Consider the following 25980-nt stretch of genomic DNA (forward strand, 5'->3'; position numbering starts at 1 on the left):
CTGACAATTGGATCAGTGTTTTAAGAAATCAATGATTTTAACTTGGTAGGCATTGAGAAAGGGATGCCAGCCTGGTAGAGGATGTAAACCAGGATAAGAGGCCTTTTGATCTCCTTTACATCATGTCTCATGAGAGAACAGCCAGAAAAGTATCATTTCTCTTTATGGTTACTTAGCATCAACAAAAGGTTAGTTTAAATTAAGGTCCCGTATTTCTATCTCAGCTTCTCTAAGGGCCAAGCTTCTTAGAATTACCTAAGACAGGGATCGGCAAACTTTTTCTATAAAGGGCCAGATAGTAAATATTCTAGGCTTTGTGGGCCAGGTGACTTCTGTTATAACTACTTAATTCTGCCCTTGTAGTGTGATGGCAGCCACAGATAAAACGAAAATGAGTGAGAATTGCTGTGTTCCAGTAAAACTTTATTTAGGAAAATAGACCGGAGGCCAGATTTGGTCCACGGGCTACAGTTTGCCGATCCCTGACCTAAGAAGTTGAAATCCAAAAATTATACATATGTAACTGGAGTGGATACACAAGTGTGAGACCGGAGTGGATACACAAGTGTGAGAAGATCCAGTGGTATGTTCGAATCCGGAGTCACAAAAGGCATCGAAATCAGCTCTGCGTAATCATAGAAGAAGTTTTCTGGTATTTTCTTCTTAACTTCCTCCTCTGCCCTTTCTGAGTCTGGAGCTGGGGTTTCCATATACCGAGATTCTAAAAAAATAAAATATTTTAACTAAAAAGAGCATCTGGTGAGTCCTAAAATTGTATTTCACAAAGACAGGAGGAATATACCTACCCCGCAATACTCTAGCAGTACTACAAGTGGCTGAACATGGGATGCTACCCACCAGTGAGCATGGGAAGAGGAACCAACATGGCTCTGTGCTTGGGAGGAAGAGAAATCAACAAAGGGTGAATGCTAAACTCTGGTCGTGGTTTTGCAGTCTCAAACAGCAACTCCCAATCAGTTCCAAGGGAGAGTTATAATTCACTAATCTGGGGTAGGGCACTCCTGAGATCATCCTACCCCCAGAAAACCAAGTATGAGAGTCCTGTATGTGATCCTCAGAAATGTAATCTACAGCTCCAGAGATGCTACCCTATTAGAATATGTTCCAAGCTCTTACTTTTATCACTGAAAAATATCCTGAAAATTTTTATTTCTATGGATTTATAACTGTTCATTTTGGGCAATTTGTCTTTAAAACAGTGACAATTACTGATAGGAAACTAATAACACTTACCTCCAATGCTCTCCACATAGTCATCTTGAAATGAACTTGAACTTCCTTCCAATTGTTCCATAGAATAATCATCATTGCCTAAACGTGATTCTCTCCCTTCGGTAAATGTTTCTTCTGTGGCATCTTCTAAAAATTTGTAATCCTCTTTCATAGCAGCTATTAAAAGTAATTTGTTTTAATAATTTCTAAATCTTGAATTCAACATTTCCTTATTTCCAAAGTAGCTCATATATTCTGATCACAACAGAAGTAAATTAAAAATAAACTGTGATAAGATATGGAAAACCTACAAATATTTGGAAATCAAACATTTAAAAATAATGTGTGGATCAAGGAGAAACCAACAAAGAAATTTAAAAATATTTTAAATTAAATATTTTAAAGTGATAATTAAAATATAACATATCCAAATTTGTGGGATGCAGCTAAGGCTATGGTTAGAGGGAAATTTATAGTTTTTGTACATATAAGAAAAGAAGAAAAGTCAAAACTCAGACCTCAAGAATCTAGAAAAAGCAAAAAAGAAAATAGAAGTCATAGAAATAATAAAAATAAAAGCAAGAATCAGCCAAATAAAAGGCAAGCAAACAATAGAGAAAATTAGCAAAACCAAAATCATTCTATTACCAAATGGAGAAACTCTACCTCTTGTTGAGTATGGGAAGAGTCAACTTTAATATCTCTACTTAATGGACAACCCAGAAACTGGTTCACTCTGCATGAGAACTCCAAAGGATAAGAAGTTGCTCATATTTTAGCAAGCCTGAGAACAGGGTCAGGTCTCCAGGCAAAAAAAAAAAAAAAGCGTGCATGGGGGAGCTATCAGGAATGTGGCCAAACCAGAAGAGAGACCTCTTCTCACAGCACCAAGAGAAAGGGTTTCAGGATACCAGCAAATTACTTCAGGTTATCATTTGGAATACTAAGAACCACAATATATGAACTAATTTATGAGCTGAGTGCAAGGTCAGACCACACTTGACAGGCCATCCCCTGTAAGGATCTGACATAGAAGGGGAGCTCCTGAGGCAGTGCTAGACAAAGGGTTATTATTATTAAATCCATCCACCTAGGAAAATGCTGCAAAGGACTGGACACCAAAAGGTAGACAATCCTGGGTCAGAAATTAGGGAGTGGAGAAAAGTGGAAATGGAAAATCAAGAAAGAAGCAGACTAACAGTTTTGAAGACAATGATATAACCATGTTTTTTGGAAAGATAATTATAGTGGTGGTATGGAGAGAGACTTGAACAGAAAGGCTTGAGTCCAAGCAAGAGGAGATAAACACCTTAAATAAAACATGATATGGAGAAATTATGGATTTACCAGATATGTCTCAGATACATTGAAATAGTGTAATGTCAATTTTGTGAATGAACTGATTTCCCCAGGACCTGGTCTCCTCTAGGTGAATAATCAAAATTATATTTCTGAAACTGTATTTAGGATTAGAGCTACAAAAGTCAAGACTCCCCTATGACACCTAACACCATGATGCCCTGTCAGAAAGACCAAGCCATTTTTTAAAAATTCTTTTACACAATTCCTCACATTTTATTCTATTTTTTTAGTATAGTTGACATACAGTGTTACATTAGTTTCAGGTGTACAACAAAGTGATTCAACAATTTTATATGTTATGCTCATCACAAATATAGCTACCATCTGTCACTATACAATGCCATTACAATATCATTGACTGTATTCCTTATGCTATGCCTTTTGTGACTTATTCCTGTGACTTATTCATTCCAAAACTGAAAGCCTGTATCTCCCATTCCCCTTCACCCATTTTGCCCATTCCCCACCCACTTCCCTTCTGGCAATCATCAGTTTGTTCTCAATATTTATAGGTCTGATTCTGCTTTTTATTTATTCATTTACTTTCTGGTTTCATAATGGACCTTACTGGGAAAAGTTAGTGTTAAAAACATTCAAATTCATAAGATTTAAATAAGACATTAAATTATACCTTGTAGCTATAGTAATCATATGATCACCTGATTCTTCTTTTTGTTTATTCATTTGTTTTCTTTTTAGATTTCACATATAAATGAAACCATATGACCTTTGTTTTTCTCTAACTTATTTCATTTGGCATTATACCCCCTAGGTCCATCCATGTTGTTATAAATGGCAAGATCTCATCTTTTTATGACTGAGTAATATTCCAGTGTGTGTGTGTGTGTGTGTGTGTGTGTGTGTGTGTGTGTATCACATCTTCTCTATCTATTCCTCTATCAATGGACACTTGGGTTGCTTCCATATCTTGGCTATTGTAAATGATTCTGCAATAAACATAGGCATGCATAGATCTTTTCAAATTAGCATTTTTGGTTTCTTTGTGTAAATACCCAGTAGTAGAATTATTGGATCATAAGTATTTCAATTCTTAATTTTTGAGAATCTCCGTGTAGAGAATCTCCATAGTGTTTTCCACAGTAGCTGTACCAATTTATGTTTCTACCAACAGTGCACAAGGGTTCCTTTTTCTCCACATCCTTGCCAACACTTGTTTCTTATCTTTTTGCGTCTAGCCATTCTGACAGGTGTGAGGAGCTATCTTGTTGTGGTTTTGATTTGCATTTCCTTTGTGATGAGTGATATTGAGCATCTTTTCATGTATCGGTTGGCTATCTGTATACCTTCTTTGGAAAAATATTCAGGTCTTCAGGTTGTTTTGGGGTTTTTTTGTGTTAAGTTGTATAATTCTTTATATATTTCAGAAATTAACCCTTTATTGGATATATCATTTGCAAATATCTTCTCCCATTCAGTGGGTTGCCTTTTGATTTTCTTGATGGTGTCCTTTGCTCTGCAAAAGTTTTTTTATTTTGATATAGTCCCAATAGTTTATTTTTGCTTTTGTCTCCCTTGCCTTAGGAGACATACCTAGAAAAACGTTGCCATGGCTGATGTCAAAGAAATTACTGTCTCTATTTTCTTTTGGGAGTTTTATTGTTTGAGGTCTCACATTTAGGTCTTTAATCCATTTTGAGTTCATTTTTTTGTATGGTGTAAGAAAGTGAAAGTGGTATAGTTTCCTTCTTTTGCATGTAGCTGTCCAGTTTTCCTGGCACCATTTGTTGAAAAGACTGTGTTTTCCCCATTGTCTATCCTTGCTGCCCTTATCACAGATTAATTGACCATAAAAGCATGCGTTTATATCTGGTCTCTATTCTGTTCCATTAATCTATGTGTTTATTTTGGTGGCAGTAACATACTGTTTTGATTACTGTAGTATATCTTGAAATCTGGAATTGTGATACCTCCAGCTTTCTTCTTTTCAAGATTGATTTGACTATTCAAGGTCTTTTGTGGTTCCTTACAAATTTTAGTATTTTTTGTTCTAGTTCTGTGAAAAATGCTGTTGGTATTTTGATAGCAATTGCATTGAATCTATAAAATGTTTTGGATAATGTAGACATTTAAACAATATTAATTCTTTCAATCCAAGAGTCTGGCATATCTTTCCTTTTGTTGGAGTTTTCATCAATTTCTTTCATCAATGTTTTATACTTATCAGAGTACAGGTCTTTTACCTTCTTGGTTAAGTTTATTCCTAGGTATTTTATTCTTTTTGGTGTAATTGTAAATGGGACTATTTTCTTAATTTCTCTACTATTTTATTATTAGTGTATAGAAACACAATTGATTTCTGGGTATTAATTTTTCATCCTGCCACTTTACTGAATTCATTTTTTACTTCTAAAAGTTTTTTTGTGAAATCTTTAGGGCTTTCTATGTATAGTATCATGTTATCTGCAAATAGTGACCATTTGAGTTCTTCCTTACCAATATAGATGTCTCTTATTTCTTTTTCTTGTATAATTTCTGTGGCTAGGACTTCCAGTACTATGTTGAATAAAAGAGGTGAGAGTGGACATCCTCATCCTGTTCCTGATCTTACAGGAAAAGCTCTCAGTTTTTCAGCATTGAATATGATGTTAGCCATGGATTTTTTTCATACATGGCCTCTATTATGTGGAGATATGTTCTCTCTAAGCCCAGTTTGTTGAGAGATGTTGGATTCTGGATGTCAAATGCTTTTTTGCATCTATTAAGGTATTCATATGATTTTCATCCTTCATTTTGTTAATATGATGTATCACGTTAATTGATTTGCAAATATTGAATCATCCTTACCTCCTGAGAATAAATCCCACTTGATCCTGGTGAATGATTCTTCTAAGGTATTACTGAATGTGGTTTGCTAATATTTTGTTGAGGATTTTCACGTCTAGTTTCATCAGGGAAATTGGTCTGCAGTTTTCTTCTTCTGTAATGTCTTTGTCTGGTTTTGGTATCAGGGTATTTCTGTTTTATTTGCAGTATATGATATTCTTCTACATATGTTATCCAATTTAATCCTCAAACAACTCACAATTATCATCTTAATGGGTGAGAAAATTGAGGCTCAAAGAGGTAAAATAATTTATTCCAGATCAAGTGTCTCTAAGTGGTAGACCCAGGCCTCAAACCTAAAGTCCAGCTCTTTCTACTATACTGTATTAGAAAAGTTCAGTTAAAGACTCACAGGAGAGAGCAAGACCAGATTTGCAGAGAGATGATTATCAACACAGAGATGACAGTAACTTCTATGTGTCAGGCTCTGGAGATTAAATGGTTAAAACACAGTCTCTGCCCTTTTAAAGAACTTAGAATTTAGCAATAGAACAAAACAAGTAAACCATTTCTGTTGTATAAACTTAAAAACTCTTTAAAAATGGTTTTACCTAAATTTAGTAAAAGCCCAAGGGTATATTATAATCTTTACTTACATCTTGATGCAGATTTAGAGGAGCTCTGAGACTGCCTTCCGTCACTCTTTGATCCATCTAATTTCCCCCCATCAGTGTCCTGATCACCTGGTTCCTTCATTTCCCCTGTAAGCACAAAATTGAGACAAAGAAAGAGACACAGCTATAAAATAAAAGTCCTTTACAGATATTTCTCACCTAACAAATTCCACAAGCACCAAATACCATGTGTGTTGATCCCTATGCATGCACAGTATCTGAGATGACTTCACCAGCAGGACGAGGGCAGCCAGCAGAGACCTGCAGAATGGCAGAATATAGTCAGCTAGTCCCTTTCTCTAGGCAAATTTACCATGGTTCCCTCTGGTTTGTCAGAAGTCCACAGTGAAATGTCACGCCAGTCCATGTTTCCTCAGAATATTCCATCATTAAAGTTAAACCTCTGCCACCTGTTTTTTTGTTTTTGTTTGTTTGTTTGTTTGTTTGTTTGTTTGGCTCATCCCTCCATTTCCTCTTCCCATCATTTAATCCCCCTGGTGTTACTAATTAATTTCAATTAAAAAATATTTGTTCAGGGGACCTGCTATGTATCAAGTCTTACAGTAGGCACTAAATTACAGTACTGAACTAGAGATGTGATTCCTAACTTTGTGGAACTTGTCGTTTAGAAAGAAAGATATTAAATGAGCAACTAAAATGCAATCAGTGCTACAAAAAGGGAAGAATAGGGTCCTGTAGGCGTGCCTAGCCAGATGATTAAATCATGTCCTGGGGTTAAGGAAGAGGTGGTGAGTAAAGGCTGACCAGGCATAGATTGGAAAGAGTGTTTTAGGCAGGGGGAAGTTCAGAGAGAGGGTTGTGTCTGTGAAAGGGCTGAAAGCAATCTGTTGTAGAGTGGGAGAGTGAAATGGACGGTGAGGAGGAAGTCGGTAGCAGATTGTAGAACTATCTCTAAACTTTTGCTAAGAAGTTTAGAACTTATTTCTATAGCAACTGAAAGCCACCTTAAGGTTTTAAGGAGGGGAGTGGCAAAGCAGGTTTTCCCTGTGCTCTCTCAGTTGCACTTCCTTATGTCTTTGAAAGCAACTGCTCTATCTTCCTTCTAAGGTCTTCGCTTCTCCACACTAAACATCACATATTTCCTCAACATTCTGTTATGGCATGGCTGGCAGCTCTATTTGAATCGGATTTTGTGGTTCATTTCAGGTTTGAATCTCAGTTTTGCCATATTACTAGCTAATTATCCTTTACATTAATTCCTCAATTGTAAATGGAAACGAAGAAGAAACAACTTACAAGGCTTACAAGGCTGCTATGAAAATTAACTGAACTAGTGCATCTTTATCCCTTCCTGGTCTCTGAAAAAAGGCTGGATGCCCAGAGCAGATAGGATACACACCATATGGTCAGCTGAGAGTGCAGTATGAACCCCACCTCTCTTCCTTTGGACCTTGGGGGTCATTCCAACTGTTTTCGGCAGTGACATCATAATGATGCCCTGTCTTGATTTGGGGGACAATAGAGCAGGGTCTAAATGTTTTCCTTAAAAGCTATTATCAAGAAAGATAGGTCTTAAAATGACACTTATGTTACTAAATTTTGTGTTTAGTACTTTGGAGCCATTTTTCTGGGTTATTAAGATGATGTTTTACTTTTCAAAAAGTATGTCTGTGTGTTCCTTTTTTTTTTTTTTAAGTTGTTCTCTCTTTCTTCTTTCTTCCTTCTTCCCTTTCTTCCTTCCTTCCTCTCACCTGATTGTGAAACACATGCCTACTGGGGTTGGGAGGTGTGTAGGAATCAAATGATAGAAACATTTTACATAGCAAGATCTTTAAAATCCAAATTCAATGATCCAGTGAATTTCCCTTCCCTTCCAGATTGGATATGCAGACTGCTTTCTACATTTATACGAGTTGATGATTTGAAAATAAATATTTAATTATAATAAAGAATTTTTAAAAATTGATATGGCAAGGTCATATTGGTTATTGCAGCTTGGTTGCAGATTATCATACACCTTGAGTAAATTTCTTTAGGTAGTAGCTACAAACATACCTAAATGCCATTTTCTCCCTCCATTTCAAAGTTCTTCATAATGTAAATCAATTCAATTCTTAAAACTACTGAGCACATTTATATGCAAGTGGTATTCTAGTCACTGCGGAGGATACAAAAATGAGCAATATAGAGCCCTTGACCTTAAATACTTTACAATCTAAGAAAAAGAAGTTGACAATTTTCTTTTATGACAGTCTTCGAATACACTTCTCTAAACCACTGCTCCAGATCTGAGGCTGACTAGAAAGTCCTGAATGAAGGCTGACTATAGCTAAAGATATCCTTGATAAAAAAACATTTAAATTATTTCAATGAAAATAAACTATCCTCTAAGTTGCCATGTGATGCAGGCTCCAAATAAGCGGAGCAAAGCAATCATCGGGTTTACTGACAAAAGTCAACTGATATTCTATTGTTGCTAGTCAATTAAGAACCAAAAGACAACTTTTAGTCTGCAAATTTCAATAACATTTCAGTCTATAAACAGGTACTGCTCTGGTTTCCTATTGCTACCATACAAAGTTAGCAGCTTAAAATAACACCCATTTCTTACCTCACACTTTTGGGGGTCAGAAATCTAGTTCGCTGCTTCCCAGAGTCTCACAAGGTCAAAAACAAAGTGTTGGCAGAGCTGCCTTCATTTCTGAAGGCTCTGGGGAAAATCTATTTCTAGGCTTATTTAGGTTTTTGGCAGAATTCAGTTCCATATGGTTGTAGGACTAAAGTCCCTGTCTCCTTGTTGACTATAGGCTAGGAGTTGTTCTAAGCTTCCAGAGGTCACGTGGCTCATGGCCCCCTTCAAAGCCTGCAGTGGTAGGTCATGTACTTCTCAATGACTTAAATCTCATAGTTTTGGGGGCGCTTGGGTGGCTTAATTGGTTAAACATCCAACTCTTGGTTTTGGCTCAGGTCATGACTTCACAGTTCATGAGATCAAGCCCCACATCAGGCTCCACACTGTCAGTGAGATGCCTACTTGGGATTCTCTCTCTCTCTCTCTCTCTCTCTGCTCCTCCCCCACTTGCTTACTCTCTCAAAATAAAGAAAATTTTTAAAAATTTAAGAAAATAAATAAACAAATCTCATAGTTTTCTGCTTCCTACCAATAAAAGCTTCATGAGATCATTTTCTGAGTCTTCTTTTTTCTAAATACATTTTTTTTTTACCATACTGTAACTGAACATTACCTGGATACCTATATTCTAATAAAGAGCTTATAAGACCTAATAAATTTACTTACAAGTTAATTATAAAGTGGGTAAGAAACAATTATAGTAAACAATTATGGTAACAGATACGGTAACAATCATGGTAACATCACTCTGTAAACAAAGGATTTAAACCACAATCAAAGGTAAATTGGTATCAAGACAAAAGTACACTCTTTATCCTATTCTGTTACAAACAATATACTCCTCAAGTGGTTAACATTACCAAGCAATAAATTTTAATATCAGAAACACAGTTAATATCAAGTTGTCTACAGTATGGAAGAAAATACTGGAACCCAAGCAATTTTCCCAGTGTTCTGAACTAAAATACTGGACAAAAAATTAAACTATTTGAGATCCTTTCTTAGTTTTTGTTGTTGTTGTTTCAGAAAGGGTGGCTGAAGAACCTGTAAAAGGCAACTGAGTAGGGTCCTGATGTGGAGATTAGCAGTGTAAATGCTGAGATAGAATAAGGTGGTTTTTATTTGTTTGTTAGGTTAGGTTTGGGTTGTTTATAATAAAGGGATTGGGAAGTTGTACTGTAACCTGATGAGGCTTTGGAGCCAAAAAGGCTTGGGTCCACATCCTAGTTTGGCCAAGGGTATAGGTTAGCTTGGCCAAGGGCCAAGTCCCCAGCATCGCTTAACCCTTAGTCCTTTTATATGTAAAATGGGGACTGTAGGGTTGCCTGGCAGAGTCATTCTAAGTATTAAATGAGATCTTTTGTACCTATAGTTCTCAACTCTGGCTGCACTTTAGAATCACTTCGGAAAACTTTCACAGCATGGCATTCTCAAGGCCTCACTCCCTATATAATTCTTTTGTGTAGCCAAAGAGAAGAACCTGGGTTAAGGACCAGGGGTTCATATAAAGCACATAGTAGGTACTCAAAAATCGTAGTTTTTAACCATAATTACTACAAATTCCCTCTAATACAGCCAGGGCTCAATAAAGGTGACCATGAAATCTTCAGAGTTGAAAGAGGTCTTATCTAGTCCAACCTCCCACTCATGAGAATCACACATCTACAACATCAAGCTCAGCACCATTAGAAAAGTAGGTTGGTGTATTGGCCAGGCTGAGAATTGGCTACAGTCTGACTGTGCTTACAGCCTGGCTCTCCTCTTACTCCTCCTGTGAGGTGTTCAACAGGTATTTAACTTCTCTGTGCCTTGGTATTTTCATCTGCAAAGTTTAGTACCTACTTCATAAGGTTGTTCTGAGACCTCATTGAGTTAATGCAGTAGAGTTTTAAGAACAGTGGTGCCTGGGGGTGCCTGGGTGGCTCAGTCAGTTGAGCGTCCGACTTCGGCTCAGGTCATGATCTCACGGTTCGTGAGTTCGAGCCCCGCGTCGGGCTCTGTGCTGGCAGCTCAGAGCCTGGAGACTGCTTCAAATTCTATGTCTCCCTCTCTCTCTGCTCCTCCCTGGCTCATGCTCTGTCTCTCTCTCCTTCAAAACTAAATAAAAACTTTAAAAAAAAAAAAAAAAAAAGAACAGTGGTGCCTGGCATATAGGTACTCAGTATATAAAATGATTGAAGGGATAAATGTATTCATTCCTGAATAAGGGAAAAATGAAGGAACATGATCAGTTAGCTTCAATTTAAACATTTCAGGGGGCGCCTGGGTGGCGCAGTCGGTTAAGCGTCCGACTTCAGCCAGGTCACGATCTCGCGGTCCGTGAGTTCGAGCCCCGCGTCGGGCTCTGGGCTGATGGCTCAGAGCCTGGAGCCTGTTTCCGATTCTGTGTCTCCCTCTCTCTCTGCCCCTCCCCCGTTCATGCTCTGTCTCTCTCTGTCCCAAAAATAAATAAACGTTGAAAAAAAAAAAAAAACATTTCAGGTAAGTAGGTTAATGCTCAGTTCCAGTTCTTAGTTCATTTTATACTCACCTGAAATCTGCCTCCCTGCAATTTAGATCCATTTGCTCCTTGTTCTTCTGGGGACACATACAAGTGTTCCTGTGTACCATAACCACTCAAATAATTGTAGCAACTTTACTTGTCTCCCTAGACCCTCTCATTTCCAGCTAAAGCATCCCAATTCTTTCAATTATTCCTCACTAACCTGGTTTCAACTCTTTTCACCATCCTGATAGCTCAAGAAGTTACTTCCCAATGCATTAAATATCCCTCCCAATTTTGTATCTTCTTTGAAGGATCCAGGCATTTTCCAAAAGAGATAAACTATTACTTTACCTGGTGGCAACATTGTATTCCTTTAAGGCAGCCTGATATTACATTATCTTTTTGGGGTGGGGAGGTGGTAGTTTCATCATATACTGACTCATCATAATCAGCTTGTAACCAACCAGAATGACTACACTGTATTTGTGTGTTCTCAGCCATGTCCCATCTCGTATAACTGAAGTAGCTAGGTTTAGGAGTCTACTTGCAGAACTATCTTAAATCTTCTTTTATTACACTCAAGGTCATTGATCCAGCCTATGACTCATTCTGTTAACCAACTCATTGAGTATACTGTCAAGTTTTGAGACAACCCTGAGGAAGTAGAAAGAAAAAAAAAGAGTCATAGTTACACAGTGGTGCAAAGGCATGTGTTGTTAGAAGGAGGTTGGCTGGAAACCAGAGAGAATGGTCCCCAAGATGGCACTACTTAGATTCATCCACCAGATTCTAGGGTCAGTCTTCAGTCTCACCAACTCAAACACTCCGCAGCAGCGTGCCAGAGCTGGCCATGCTAAGACTCAGAGGTTGCCGTATAAAACAGATGCTCAGTTTTTACTTTACAATGTGAAATACCACTGTGGAAAGAATAATGATAGCCCATGTTTTCTGAATGATTACCATGTGTCAAGCACCGTCCTAAGGATTCGGCATATACTGTTTCACATGTTTCTCAAAACAACTCTATGAGTTAAGTGCAATTTACAGATGAGAAAGCAGAGCAGTTACTCTTTGACGTCTTCCCTCTTACTCAACTCATGCAGTTGGTTTCTATGTTCTGTTGCCAAGTAAACAGTTATTAAGCCTTTTGAATTCACCCTCTCCCTTCTATTGCCACTGTCAGTACCCTACTCTGGTTATGCTGTCTCACCTCTTCCATTACCGCAGTCTCATACCTTGTCTCTCTCTCTCTTCTCTACTCCATTTCTACCTGCCTCTTGTAGTTTCAAAACACAGCTTTTAGTGTGCTACTCTTCCTGTTTGGAACCTTTAATAGCTCTTCACTGCCACAGAATAAGAACTCAGATTCCTTGGCATGGCACAACGGTCCCTCATCTTCAGGTCTGCAGCTCATCGCCTGTCACTTTCCCCTTTCCTGGTCCCTCCTTAGCTCCTTCTCCTTCTCAAAAGTCTTAGTAGCCATCTGGGACAACTCACAATTGACCAGACACACTGAATACTTACTCGTATGCTACTATATCTACTTGTATGCAACAAGTATTTACTCTGTACCAACTACATGCCATGAATGTGCTACTCACTTTACCTGTAATATCCTATTTAGTTGTAACAAGAACCCCATGAAATAAACATTATCATCTTCCTTTTCAGAGAGTAGAAAGCTGAAGCGCTGAGGGGTCCATCGTGCCGAGTGTCACACAGTTTAGTGTGGTGTGGGCTGGTTTGCGTGACCCCAGAACCCAGGCACTTTCCCACCAGACTCCTTGCTTCTGGAGCCTGGGCTTAGCCCGGTCTAACTGGCACTCCTGGGCCTGCTGTCTTCCGCCCCAGCCGGATTAGGAGTTCCTTGCAGGCAGGAACCGTGTCCACTTTGTACCCAGTGTCCAGCTCCATGCCTGCCAATACTAGCTGTTTCAATGTTTGTTGAACGGATCGTAGCAAGGACGAAGGACTACGTCTCAGCAAGCCTGGACAACGCTGACTCAGTCTAAGAGAAATCCTAGTAGGCTCAGCTGCTCCCTGACTCCCTAACAGATTTGAGGACGAGCTCGCGGGAACTGCCTTGCTGCCAGGCTCCAAACTTACCCAAGGCACCGACAGCCGCCACGCATTTCTAGTCCCAGCGTCAGCCCCGGGTCTCCGTTTACAGAGGTCACCACGGCAACGAAGCCTCGCCTCCCGGCGGACGGAGCCGAGGGGCCAGGAGGCGCATGCGCCACCGGGAGCTGGTTTTCTGGGAGATCCCGCGGCGGTGCCGCTGGGACCCTCAATGTCACTCGCCCTTTGGTCCCAGCTGTTTCGTGCCACATGACCCAAGTTGGAGACAAACAGAAAAGCCCAACATTCTATGAGTTTGTCATCCCATTTTTAATTTTATATACCGTTTATATTATAATTAACCTAAGAATGGTATATTGATAAACGAAGTGACTTTTGAACACTTTCTTAGATAACTGCCCAGGAATTAAAAAAAAAAAAAAAAAAAAAAAAATGGCCCAAAGGAGCCCTGATTGGGCACTATCATCCTCAAAGGTACATCGCCAGGCTTCTTTATTTAGTAGTTGTTTATTTTCCGCTGTTATCTCTGTTGGCTTTTACGGTAACAGATTGTATGTTGTGGGATCCTTGGCCTCCTGACGCTGGGCACACAAAGTATAGGGCAACCTTGACAGATCTCGGTTTAGCAGTTTGCTCTTTAGCCGCTCTGTGGTACAGGCAGCGCTCAGTATTGAATTTTAAGTACCTAAAGTCACTGGTTACAAACATCATTTTAAAATGGCTACATTGCACACTGGAAACTAATAAACTGTGTTAACTGGAATTTAATTAAAACAGCTATAATATTGCAATAAGTGACAAAGGACTTTGTATCCAGAATAAAGGATTCTTATAATTGAATGAGAAAAAAAAAACCGACAAGTTAATTTTTCAAATGGGCAAAGGACTTTGACTACTTCACCATATCAGCGGTATGAACGGCCAGTAAACATATGGTAACATGCTTCACAGTAGTCCTCAGGGAGATGCACACCACAATGCATATACACCACACCTACCAGAATGGGTAAAAATTCAAAAACTGCCAGCACCGAACGTGGGAGATGTGTAGATACTGTAACTCTCATGCCCTGCTGGTAGGAATGTAATAAGGCACAACGCTTTGGAAAACTGTAAGGTAGTTTCTTTAAAAGTTAAATATAGGGACGCCTGGGTGGCGCAGTCGGTTAAGCGTCCGACTTCAGCCAGGTCACGATCTCGCGGTCCGTGAGTTCGAGCCCCGCGTCAGGCTCTGGGCTGATGGCTCAGAGCCTGGAGCCTCTTTCCGATTCTGTGTCTCCCTCTCTCTCGGCCCCTCCCCCGTTCATGCTCTGTCTCTCTCTGTCCCAAAAATAAATAAACGTTGAAAAAAAAAAAATTTAAAAAGTTAAATATATACCAAGCCATTCCATGTCCAAGTTGTTTACCCAAGGGAAACAAAAATTTATGTCCATACGAAGCCTTGAATGTAAATGTCCATAGCAGCTATATTCACAATAGCCAAAAATTGGGAAGAAAGCCAATGGCCATTGACAGGTGAATGGATAAACATTCATACAATGGAATACTACTCAGAAGTAAAAAGGAAGAAACTGATACACACATGAATGAATCTCAATAGTGAGTGAAAGAAGCCAGACACAAAATAGTGCAATTATGATTCCACTTAGATAAAATGTAAACCAATCCATGATGACAAAAAGCACATCAGTCGTTGCCCAAGGCTGGAGCAAAGGGTGGGACACACTGCAGAGACAGGAGGAATCTTCTAGGCATGAAAGAAATGTGTCTTGTGGTTGTTTTGTCTGCCAAAAGTCAATGAATTATTCTCTTTAAATGGATGTAGTTTATTGCATATAAATTATTTCTCAAGTTTATTTTAAAAGGCTATATTCTATTTTTGTTTATTGTTTTCCATAATGTTACACAACAATTTTCCAAGACCTTTATACCATGCATTTGTTGGTAATATTGAAATGTTTTCTTTGGTCAATTATTCTTGACTTAAAGTCTCCTGACTTAAAAAAAAAAAAAAAAAAGATCATTATCTTTGCTGTTAATTATAAATGGCATATGCAGGGTGTCTGGAAAGCCAGAAAACAGGAAAAAATTAAACAGCTTATTAGTTACAGTTTCAAATAAAATTCTCAACATGTTTTCTTTCAACTTCCAAATATCTTTTCAGGTGAAATAAACTCTAAATTTAAAGCACTGGGTCCAATTGTTAATCTGAGAAAACCACTATAAATTCACCATTTAATACCTTTAAAAATCTGGAAGCACAGAGAAAATAGTGTATTTTTTTGTATACCAAAAAACTGGCAGTCATCATTACTGAATGCTTATCGAGAGTCGGGCTCTGTTCTTAACATATTTACATATACTCACCTCACTTACTCCTCACAATCCTAGAAGACATATCATGTCTGACTCTCAAATGGGAAAAATGAGATTAATTTACCCAGGGACACAGCCCAACTGGCAGAAATGGCACTTGGACCCAAGCTTTCTGCTTGCAATACTTGCAGACTTAGCCACTGTGCTAGATTAGCTATTTCTCGTAAGCAGGAGAAGTCCAGTAATTTTTTTCAAAAGAGCTTCAAGTTGTGGCTTTACCTCATACATTCTGACATTAGGCAACTTACTTCACCTCTAGGGCTCAATTTCCTCACCTGGAATGGGGAGGTGGGTGGCATTCAAACACCTCTAACTCACAGTTTTATTGAAATAATGGAGCTACTTTTAGCTCAGCACCGTGCCCACCACAATTACAACTCTATAAAGATAGCTATTACTATTATGGGGCTTCCACACCATATTCACTGTAAGATGGCAGCACGGCATAGGCTGTGTAGAAAAACTTCCTATGTCCCATCCCAGGGCCACCATTCCCAAGCTGTGTGACCTTGGGAGGGTACTTACCTTCTCGTACCTCAGTTTCTTCATCTGCAAAGTAAGGATAATAGGATCTACCTCATAAAGGTGTCATAAAATCATGAAGAGTGGCTAAAACACTATCCGGCATTTAGTAAACCATAAACTATTATTAAATTCTGCTAACTTAAAGAATTCCACTATATACTATAGGAATGATTATATCATTAACTGTGGATTTGATTATCAATCTAGTTTCTCTCCCAAGCTGTAATACGGAAAATGGAAAATTTTACTAAAGTTTAGCAAGTGCTTAGCAGCTTTCTGGGGCATTCTAGAGAAGTCATGTGTTGACCAAAAACATGAATCTATATATAAACAATACAAGTACTCTGAGTTTGAACTGTAAAAGTAAATACAAATCATCAAATATAGCAGAGTACACCCCTTGTGATGCCATAGATCCAATGGTTCCCAAATTTGAGCATGCATCAGGATGACAGGAGGGGCTTATTAAAACAGAAACCGTTTCCGATCCATAGGTCTGGGGTAGGGCTCAGGAATTTTCATCTCTAACAAGTACCCCTGGTGATCCTACTGATGGTGCTGGTCAGGGTTCATACAGGTGCAGATGGCTCTGAAAGCTAATAAAGAGGGCACAAGGTAGCGTTAATTAAAACCAAACATGCACCACTTTATGATTTAGGGATGATAAATCTTTACAATGTTTCCCAGGCTTGGCTATACACTGGAATCATCTGAGGAGGTTTCTCAAAATGCTGATGCTTGTGTCCTGCCCCCAGAGTATAAGTTAACTGGTCTGGAGTGAGAGTTGGGCAGTGGGAATTTTAGAAGGTTCCTCAGTGATGAATGGTGGCCAAAGTTGAGAAGCACTGCTTTAGAAAGCCTAATAAAGCTCTTTTCTCTGTATCTGTTATTATTGGAGTATTTTCAACCTACTTTTGTATTTTATCAACAAAAACAAATATTAGCAGGACAGATACTTCAATGTGAGCTCCACAAACCTGTGGAGGTTTGTGAGCACTGGTTCTCTACTCTGGCTGCACATTAAATCATCTTAAGCAGTTTTTTAAAATGTCATGCCAAGGACTCACTCCCCAGGTAGTCAGTTTGGTCTTTTTTCAGTGCTCCCCAAGTTGAAAATCATGGCTTTTGAAGCTTAAAGAGTTATAAAGGAAAAAAGTAAAGAGCCAACCAGTTGAAGAATATTAAGAAAAATGTATGTCAGGGGCACATGGATGGCTCAGTCAGTTAAGTGTCCGACTTTGGCTCAGGTCATGATCTCATGGTTTGTGGGTTCGAACCCCGCGTTGGGCTCTGTGCTGACAGCTTGGAGCCTGGAGCCTGCTTCGGATTCTGTGTCTCCCTCTCTCTCTGCCCCTCCCTGCTGACACTCTCTCTCTCTCAAAAAGAAATAAACACAAAAAGAAAGAAAAGAAAAAGAAAAATGTATGTCAAAAGAAAGCCTTCACATGGAATCTTGCCATTTGCAATGACATGGATGGAACTAGAGAGTATGATGCTAAGCAAAATAAGTCAGTCTGAGAAAGACAAATACCTTATGATCTCACTCATATGTGGAATTTAAGAAACAACAAACAAGCAAAGGCAAAAAAGAAAGAAAAAGAGGCAAACCAAGAAACAGACTGCTTACTAGTGAGAACAAACTGATGGTTACCAGCACGGAGGTGGGTGTGGGGATGGGTTAAATAAGGGATGGGGATTAAGGAGTGCACTCGCTGTGATGAGCACAGGGCGCTGTATGGAAGTGTTCAATCACTATATTGTACACCTGAAACTAATATTATGCTGCATGTTAACTAAGTGGAATTTAAGTAAACACTCTTAAAAATTAAAAAAAAAAAAAAGAATTCATTCACAAACAAAGCAGATAACTTGACATTTAATAACAGAAGGAATGGTACTAAAATGGTTTTATATTCCAGGCAGGGATAGTACTTATTAAATACCAGGTTTCAAAAAGTACAATACAAATGGAAGAATCTGCAATAATGCAAATGAGGTCAGATGACTTCATGAAAATGCATTCAGTGATACTAGAAAAAATTTTTATTTTTGTCACCATAATGATGAAGCCCATATGCCACTTCCTAGAACAGTGGTTTATAACTGCAAGACAAGGGACAGCGTTGTCTGAAAAAGTTCCCCAAGTAGTTCCAATGTGTTTCCCCAACCCCACTCCCACCATTCCAAGCTGAGGATTCTCATCATACAGCAAAAGGACAGAAATAACTTAAAAAGTAATTTTAAAATAAAAACCAGTGTCTGAGAGCCAAACAGGTGCCTTGAAGAAAACTACTTTGAACGTGTAGTAGATTCAGGGAGTTGACTGCAACTTTTTGTACTCATTGCTGTTTCAACATAAGCTCTATGATCACTATCTATTTGATGTGCATTATCATTATTGATGACATTTTCACATTAGAAGACTATATAAGAATTTTATAATACATACAACCACTCTTACCTGTGTAAGTAAATATAAGCAAATGTTCCCACACCTATTTTTTAAAGCTGTACATTCCACTTGATGGGAAAGTGATGAACAACAGTGACTTCCCTCCCAAAAAGAGATCAAAGGGAGTGTTAAGCTTTTCCGAAAGCCAGACATTAACTACCGCAGCCCATTTTATTGTAAGCTATATGCAAAGCAACTTAGTTCTTCAGAAAAAAATAAATAAAAGAAACACATCATTTAAGATATACTAAGACAAAAAGAAAAAAAACTATTGAATAAAGATGATAAAGGTAAAACTGTGTTAGAAAAACCTTAGTTATGAAATTATCAGAATATAAAACTTCAATTTTCCTATAGTCAAAATTTTATTCAAAGGAGGTTGTACGTTGGTTAGTTGTTGGAAATTTATTTGCAAAGGTCCAAACTGAAATAACTGCTTTATTCTTTGTTCCATAAGTACTAAGTCACAAGATCTTTGAAGGTTTTATCTAAAGGGACGTGAAAACTTGCATGCAGGGGCAGGGATATGGGAGTGGAAGTTCAAGAACATGCTACCAAGAACAAACTGTACAACTAACTTCATTTATGACACGTGGGTAGAAAGAGCAAACCAGCCTTCTTCGTTTTGCTTCTCAATCTGTTGAACAAAGATGCAAAAAGGATTTAGAAAGTAATCAGAAACATAAGCCCATTCCAGGTTTACAATTATTTAGATCAAGTACACAGAATCATGTTATCCTATGCCATCAAATGGTACTGAAAATTAAATTGCTACTGGTAATTTTAATTCTCCAATAGAGAAATTCCCAAACAACTGGTTCCCTGGTCAACATATCCCCTTATTGATTGAGGGAACCTAATTTTTAAATAAAGGATAAATCCAGTGTTTTATACAACTTGTATGTGCAACTTCTTAAAATAACAAAGGTAGTTGATCTTAGTAAACTAAATCTGTTACTAAATTCCAGAAACTAAGGGCAAATTAAATAAAATAATTTATAACTTTTTTAGGATATAGGAAACAATAAAGGATAAATCTTCTAGTGCTAGGCAACTGGGATATGAGCCTATCGATTAATTTGGGCTATAAATACTCAGTGTTTACTGAAGCATTCACTATTTGGTCTAATCTAGAACAAAGCAGAACACATGAGGAATATGTACAACAGTGATTCACCGTAAGCTCTCTAACTAGTGGCACACCCTGATACAGCACACTGGGGTAAAGGGACAAGGAAAGTGGCCCCAGGGCTCTGTCTATCCCAAGTCCCACACAGCCACAGCAAGCACTGAGGGAACCAGTATCTCGGTATACCTACTACTTCAAGGCACGCCTGTATGTCCTGCCATGTAGGAATGCTCTGCCTGAAACCAGTAATTTCCAGTCTATGTTGAAATCCTATTGAATTTCATCTTGTTCCTTAGCTACCCCAGAACACAAAAAAAACTGTATGGCTTTTTCGTTTTTTTTTTTTTTTAGCAAAGGTGAATTAGGAATTCTTCTGAGAATTTCATGTCACATTAATAATGGAAATCACTAAATCGGCCACCTTCCACCCTCACTCTCCTGACCCTTACACACATTTCAAAATTACATTTTATCACATACCTTTGCTCTTGGATTAACAGGAGTGAATCGCCCACTTCCTGAGGTGGCGTTTAATGGAGAACAAGAATTACTAGTAGCCCCTGAAGACCTATTTATGAGAAATGAGAAATAAAAGAGGGTGGGAGAGTGATCTATCATTACTAACCTTGAATTATAGAAGAATGACAAATCTCAGGATTGGCATGAGTTTGAAAAAGATTGGCTGAGTTACATCCAAATTATTTACAACATTTTTACCAACCTAAGTCTTTCTTTTTTTTAAATAATAGACTTTCTTTTTTAGAGTAGTTTTAGGTTTACAGAAAGATTAAGTGTAAAGTACAGAGAGTTCCAATATACCCTTCACCTCCCTTGCCCAGTTTCCCCTACACATTGCATCATTTGCATCATTTATTACAATTGATACTATTGATACATTATTATTAGTTAAATCCATAGCTTAAATTAGGGTTCATGCTTTTGTTATACATTCTATGGGTTTGGACAAATGTATAATGAGGGCATCCGTTGTGATAGTATCATGTTGTAACATTTTTAATATTAAAGGGGAAAAATGCATGTGCATGTGTGGGGGTGAGGGGGAAAAGGCCAGGGGGTGGAAGAGTAACGAGCCTTGGATCAGCAGCACAGCGTCATGGTAAGCACAGAGAGTGCTGACAGAAGAGCCAGGCCCATCCTCAGTGCCACCATTTACCAACCACGTGACCCATCTAGAAAAACCACCCAATCAGCTAGCTCTCTGAGCTTCAGCTTCATTTACTGTAAAAGAGAAAAATACTACTGTTCAGTTACTCACCCTGTCATATGTGATCTCCTAATTTCGTAACCTACCAAGAGCTCCATTTATGTGCTACTATCCTATTTTTGTTCTTAGTAACAACCCACACTGCTCTACTTAAAGCTCGTCCTCACTCCTTTTCCCCCCCAGAAATTCTCTTCTCCCATTACTTTATTTTCTCTACAAGAGTGAGTCTGCCTGAACCTAAGTCAGATACCATGCACTTTCTTTTTTCCCCCAAAGAGAATACACTTAATCGCTTTCTTGATTTTTTTAAGTAACTATTCACATTGTAACCCTACCTTCTTGAATTTATCCCACTGGTAGGAGAGATAGTACTGCATTTTGAGCTTTCTGGGGCTTCTGCTCCTGGAATGGATACTTCAATCGTCCTCTTTCCTCCTTCTAAAATATAAAAATAAATATCAGTTTCATTAACTTTCATTAAAATAAAAGCAAAAATTTAACTTGATTTCTATCTTTCTGTAAAATTTCACATTATAAATTTGGGGGTTCTTTCTATATTTTCATTATGACCCACAGACACACTGGAAGAATTTTTTTTCAAAATGAACTGTGAGACAAGAAACTTTAGTTACTAGTATCAATTCAGTAGCATGCCAGGTCATACAATGCCAGAATCTTCAGACAAGTGGTATCATGTCAGATCTGGAAGTGAAAAACAGAAATTAAGAGCTAGCCCTAAAAAACTTGTGATTTTTGTCAAAACAGCTTATCTCAAGTTTTCAAAAAGAAAAAGAAAAAGGAAAATTTCTGAAGTCATTCAGTGAAACTTCAAATCTTCTAAATCTATTACATTATTCGATTCCTGAAGACAACTTAGGTTGGGGGAAGGGAGCTGAGGAGATCACATGGCCAATGGCAAATAGTTGTGTTCATTTTCAGTATTTCACAAGAAGGTTATCAATTAACAAATATTTACTATCTACTAATGAAAGATTTAATGTTTACCCCCAGTTTCAGAGACTCCTATGAATCACTACTTAACACCAGTGATTTCTGGGCTTTAATGGGTAATGAAGCCATATTTAATTGTATAACATATTCCTCCATTACTCTAGAAAACAAAAGAGGTTTTGCATGGCATATGATTTATTTTTATCGTTATCATCATAGTGCACGAAGGTTCTCATGAAAGCACGAATTTTACTTTAAAAAAGAATATCTTGGAGATATAGCCACTGGAATGAAAAGAACACAGTTGCAAATTTACCAATTTGCTTTAGATAATCAGTTAACCTCTTTTGCCTCACTTTACTCAGGTAGCAAATAGCTATAATATCAGCTCTATCTACTCACAGGATGTGTTGAGGACTAAATAACAGTAATGAAAGTACTTTAAACCTTAAGGAACTATTGACACACAGATGTCTAATGTAATTACAAAATTATTCTTAAGAGTGATTTGCTTTATTCTTCTTCACTGCACTTAGCACTAACATTATCTATTTATTTGCTTCTTTGTTTCCTGACTGCTCCCCAACTTGAATGCTAAAGTAGTCAAGCTGGACAGGGATTCGTCCTGTTTGGAGCAGTTTCCCCAGGGCCCAGAACAGGCTGGCAGGTAATAGATGTTCAGACTTATTGAGTGATTTAATGTACTCATTCTAATCAGAAGTCATCTCTAGGCTTCGTGACTATGAAGAACAGCAGACAAAGCTGTCATGTGAAGAAGCCTAGACTAAACAAAGAAAGATCCCCAAGGAAACGGATTATCCGTCATTTTCCAGTAATTTTCAAGAGTCTGCTCTCTAGGTCTGAAGTTTCAAAACAGAAATGATTTGTAACTGAAAGGAAAATTCTTTTTGGCAAAGAGGAGGTGGGTGGGAGGATGGGTCAAACAGGTGAAGGGGATCAAGAGTACACTAACCAGCAGGCACCTGGCTAAGCATTTGACTCTTGGTCTCAGCTCAGGTCATGATCTCAAGGTTTGTCAGTTTGAGCCACACATTGGGTTCCGTGCTGACAGCTTGGAGCCTGCTTGGGATCCTGTCTCTCCTTCTCGCTCCACCCACCCTTCTAGTGCTCTCTCTCTCTCTCTCATCTCAAAAATTAATAGATATCTTTAAAAAAGAGTACACTAGTTGTGGTAAGCACTAAGGTATACAATTGCTGAATCATTATATTGTACACCTGAAACTGATGTAACACTATGATGATTACACTGGAATAAAAAATTTTCTAAAAGTCTTATTGGCAGATACCTTAAAGGTAGCCTTCCTTCTTCAACCACCACAGGACATATGAATCCCTCTAAAACACCGATGCTTGAGCACCTTAGGGAAAATACCACTTACTGATATAAAGATTTTCCTTCTTTTATCCTGAGCCAAAATTAGTTTCTCTATAGCTTTCACACAGCTCGACCCTCTTGAGGGTCTTAGTAATTCAATTTTTGCCTAAAGAACAACTTGAGAGCCACTACATCAGTACCTTTTTGAACGTAAATATTATGACAACTAATTTTTTAGTTGCTGTTCTATTATTTAGAACCCCCTCTGGTTTTTCACATTCCTAAAAGTAATAACAGAATGGAAAGTTTAATTTACAAATAAAAATGTTTTAATTAGTTTTAACAAAATAACTTGTAATTTGTTGCTGATGAAACTCTAAATCATTTTGATGCTTAGGGTTTTTTTTGTTTTTATTTATTTATTTATTTATTTATTTATTTATTTATTTATTTATTATAGAGAGAGGAAGGGCACAAGCAGGGCGGGGAGGAGCAGAGAGAAAGAGAGACAAAAAATCTCAAGCAGGCTCCACCCTCAGTGTGGAGCCTGACATGGCGCTCAATCCCATGACCCTGGGATCATGACCTGAGCTGAACTTGAGTCGGACACTTAATTGACTGAGATACCCAGGCACCCCAATCCTTATGTTCTACACTTAGCCACAGCAAATATCCTAAGTGAATCATACACTTTAATGAATACCATTTACACATAGGGCAACTTAGGAACTCAGACACCAAAGATTACCTACAGGCACCATGGAATAGCTTTCTACCCAGAGACTTAGGTCTTTTTCTTTCTATGTAAAATTGACATGACTCGGGTCTATTTCTTTCTATGTAAAATTGAAGGCACTGAAATATATGCTCTGAGATTTCTTTCAGCTCAAAATCAAGAAAGTGAAAACTCTCATGTGTCTAGCTTTTAAATCATGAATTTGTGACCAACCAGTCCATGCTCTGAGAGGTGATGGAATAGGTGATACTGGTGGGGAAGAAAGATTCAAACCAATAAGTTTCTGTTGCTCTATTAACTGCAAGAGTTTTCCACGAGCCTCCATACTCTGCCGATTCAATTCTGCAATCCGTTCCTCCATGCTACTTGGTGTGAAAGGCTGTGTTGTTGGATAAGTCTTAAAAAAAAAAAAAAAAGGCACAAATTCCATATCAGAAATAATCCAAACAATTTTGACTGTTTGTAAACATAAACTCTTCCACTAAAAGCCACCTAGTTAGTATTCACCACCCTTGCTATATGTAAACTTGAATAGTAGGCAAAGAATAAAATCTACAAGTCATTTAATTGAAAAATTAGGGCTGGGGCACCTGGGTGGCTCAGTCGGTTAAGTGTCCGACTTCAGCTCCGGTCATGATTTCATGGTTCGTGAGTTCGAGCCCAGAGTCGGGCTCTTTGCTGACAGCTCAGAGCCTGGAGCCTGCTTCAGATTATGCGCCTTCCTCTCTCTCTCTGCCCCTCCCCTGCTCATGCTCTGACTCTCTCTCTGTCTCTAAGGTAAACAGACATTAAAAAAAAAAAAAAAAGAAAGAAAAATTAGGGCTAAAGGAAAGGGATACGAATCCTTCTGTTACTGGTACCACACAGACCTTCTACTCCCTCTCTCCATGGGGAGTACTGTAAGGCAAAGCTTTCCTGTATCTCTTCACGTTTGCTGAGGGGCACAAAAGATCACATGAGCAAAGACAATACTGCTAGTGACCTGGCTTCTAAATAATTATAATGACAGATGTGCAGTTTGAATCGCAACATACAAAAGAGGATCTGCTGTACTTGAGAGATGATTCTGCCACCCCAATCTTCATACATGTACCATGAGTTATTTGGCAAAGATTTCTAGGAATCTTATCGCTCTCCTTGACCACAGGTCAGCTCCCCAGGCCACGTTTGGCCTCAGAGATCTAATTTGAAAAAGGTGATGACTGTGAAGGAATATGGGAGGTAGAGTGAAAAAAACCACATATACATATACATATACATATACATATACATATACATATACATATACATACACATGTGGAATATAACTACGTTTAGTATGAAACTTCCTAAGAGGAATATATGTGTCATTCTTATTTCATTTAGTTAAATATGTCCCTTTGGGAAAAAAACAATTCCTAATAGAAATCACTAATTTGTAGCTTATGCCCATTAGTAAAAAAAAAAAAAAAGAGAGAGAGAGAGAGAGAGAGAGAGAGAGAGATAAGCAAAACAATTTAAATTAAAGATCATTTTGTAATTCTGATTATGACAAAGAAGGTGGTGAAAACAAAAATATTAGACTGTGTCCACTAGCCCGATCTATATACTAATTAGAAAATAAGGCAAATTCAATTTTTAACTCTGTTGCCTTTTTAAATCCAAGACTTAGTTAACCTGTTTTGAACAACTGTCAAAACTCTGTAAACATAGAAACACCTTCAGTGACTCAAAATTAAGGCAATTTGTACTTACACACATCTACACTGATGTCCTGCTCACTCCTAATTTTTTTCTCCTCTTCTGCTAGTCCCTGCTGACTGAGTAATAACTCAGTGACTCCGTACTCACATTGCCCTTATCTCCCAGGAGCCAGAGCTGACAGAAGTGGCCCTTGTTCCCCCGCCCCTTTCTGAACTTCCTCATAGAAGCCCTGAATCTAACATTGGTAAAGCTCTTTATAGAAGCAATCCCCTCTGGAGCCCCCCTAATCCATAAAGTTTCCCAGCTCCTTCCCACTGGCAAAACACTATCCCATCCCCTATCAGAACCCTCACAGGA

At 38.2% G+C, this 25980-nt stretch overlaps 2 protein-coding genes across 17 annotated transcripts in view; both read right to left on the reverse strand.

The window, feature by feature from the left end:
- The window catches only part of CFAP44 (cilia and flagella associated protein 44), a 152267-nt gene extending 138781 nt beyond the window's left edge, over positions 1–13486 (reverse strand). Inside the window, exons 1-5 of one of the 3 annotated variants that reach the window (XM_045502062.1) lie at positions 13238–13336; positions 6240–6314; positions 6036–6140; positions 1255–1410; positions 562–721 (exon numbers count right to left, since the gene is read on the reverse strand). In XM_045502062.1, coding sequence (XP_045358018.1) covers positions 562–721; positions 1255–1410; positions 6036–6135 — 416 coding nt within the window. In that variant the 5' untranslated portion in view covers positions 6136–6140; positions 6240–6314; positions 13238–13336. Of the gene's footprint in view, positions 1–561; positions 722–1254; positions 1411–1899; positions 1970–6035; positions 6142–6239; positions 6315–13237 lie in introns of those variants that run through there. The other 2 variants (XM_045502061.1, XM_045502063.1) reach the window with 2 other exon arrangements.
- Positions 13487–18909: 5423 nt separating this feature from the next.
- Positions 18910–25980, reverse strand: part of SPICE1 (spindle and centriole associated protein 1) — a 63450-nt gene continuing 56379 nt past the window's right edge. For 9 of the 14 annotated variants that reach the window (XM_045502071.1, XM_045502072.1, XM_045502067.1 and 6 more), the window contains 4 exons: positions 24154–24337; positions 21253–21355; positions 20173–20260; positions 18910–19200 (listed from right to left, as the gene is read on the reverse strand). In XM_045502071.1, the coding sequence (XP_045358027.1) occupies positions 19147–19200; positions 20173–20260; positions 21253–21355; positions 24154–24337 (429 nt within the window). In that variant the 3' untranslated portion in view covers positions 18910–19146. Of the gene's footprint in view, positions 19201–20172; positions 20261–21246; positions 21356–21426; positions 21620–24153; positions 24338–25980 lie in introns of those variants that run through there. The other 5 variants (XM_045502076.1, XM_045502073.1, XR_006718328.1 and 2 more) reach the window with 4 other exon arrangements.

The sequence above is a fragment of the Leopardus geoffroyi genome, chromosome C2 (genome assembly GCF_018350155.1).
Source record: "Leopardus geoffroyi isolate Oge1 chromosome C2, O.geoffroyi_Oge1_pat1.0, whole genome shotgun sequence".
NCBI classification, from domain to species: domain Eukaryota; kingdom Metazoa; phylum Chordata; class Mammalia; order Carnivora; family Felidae; genus Leopardus; species Leopardus geoffroyi.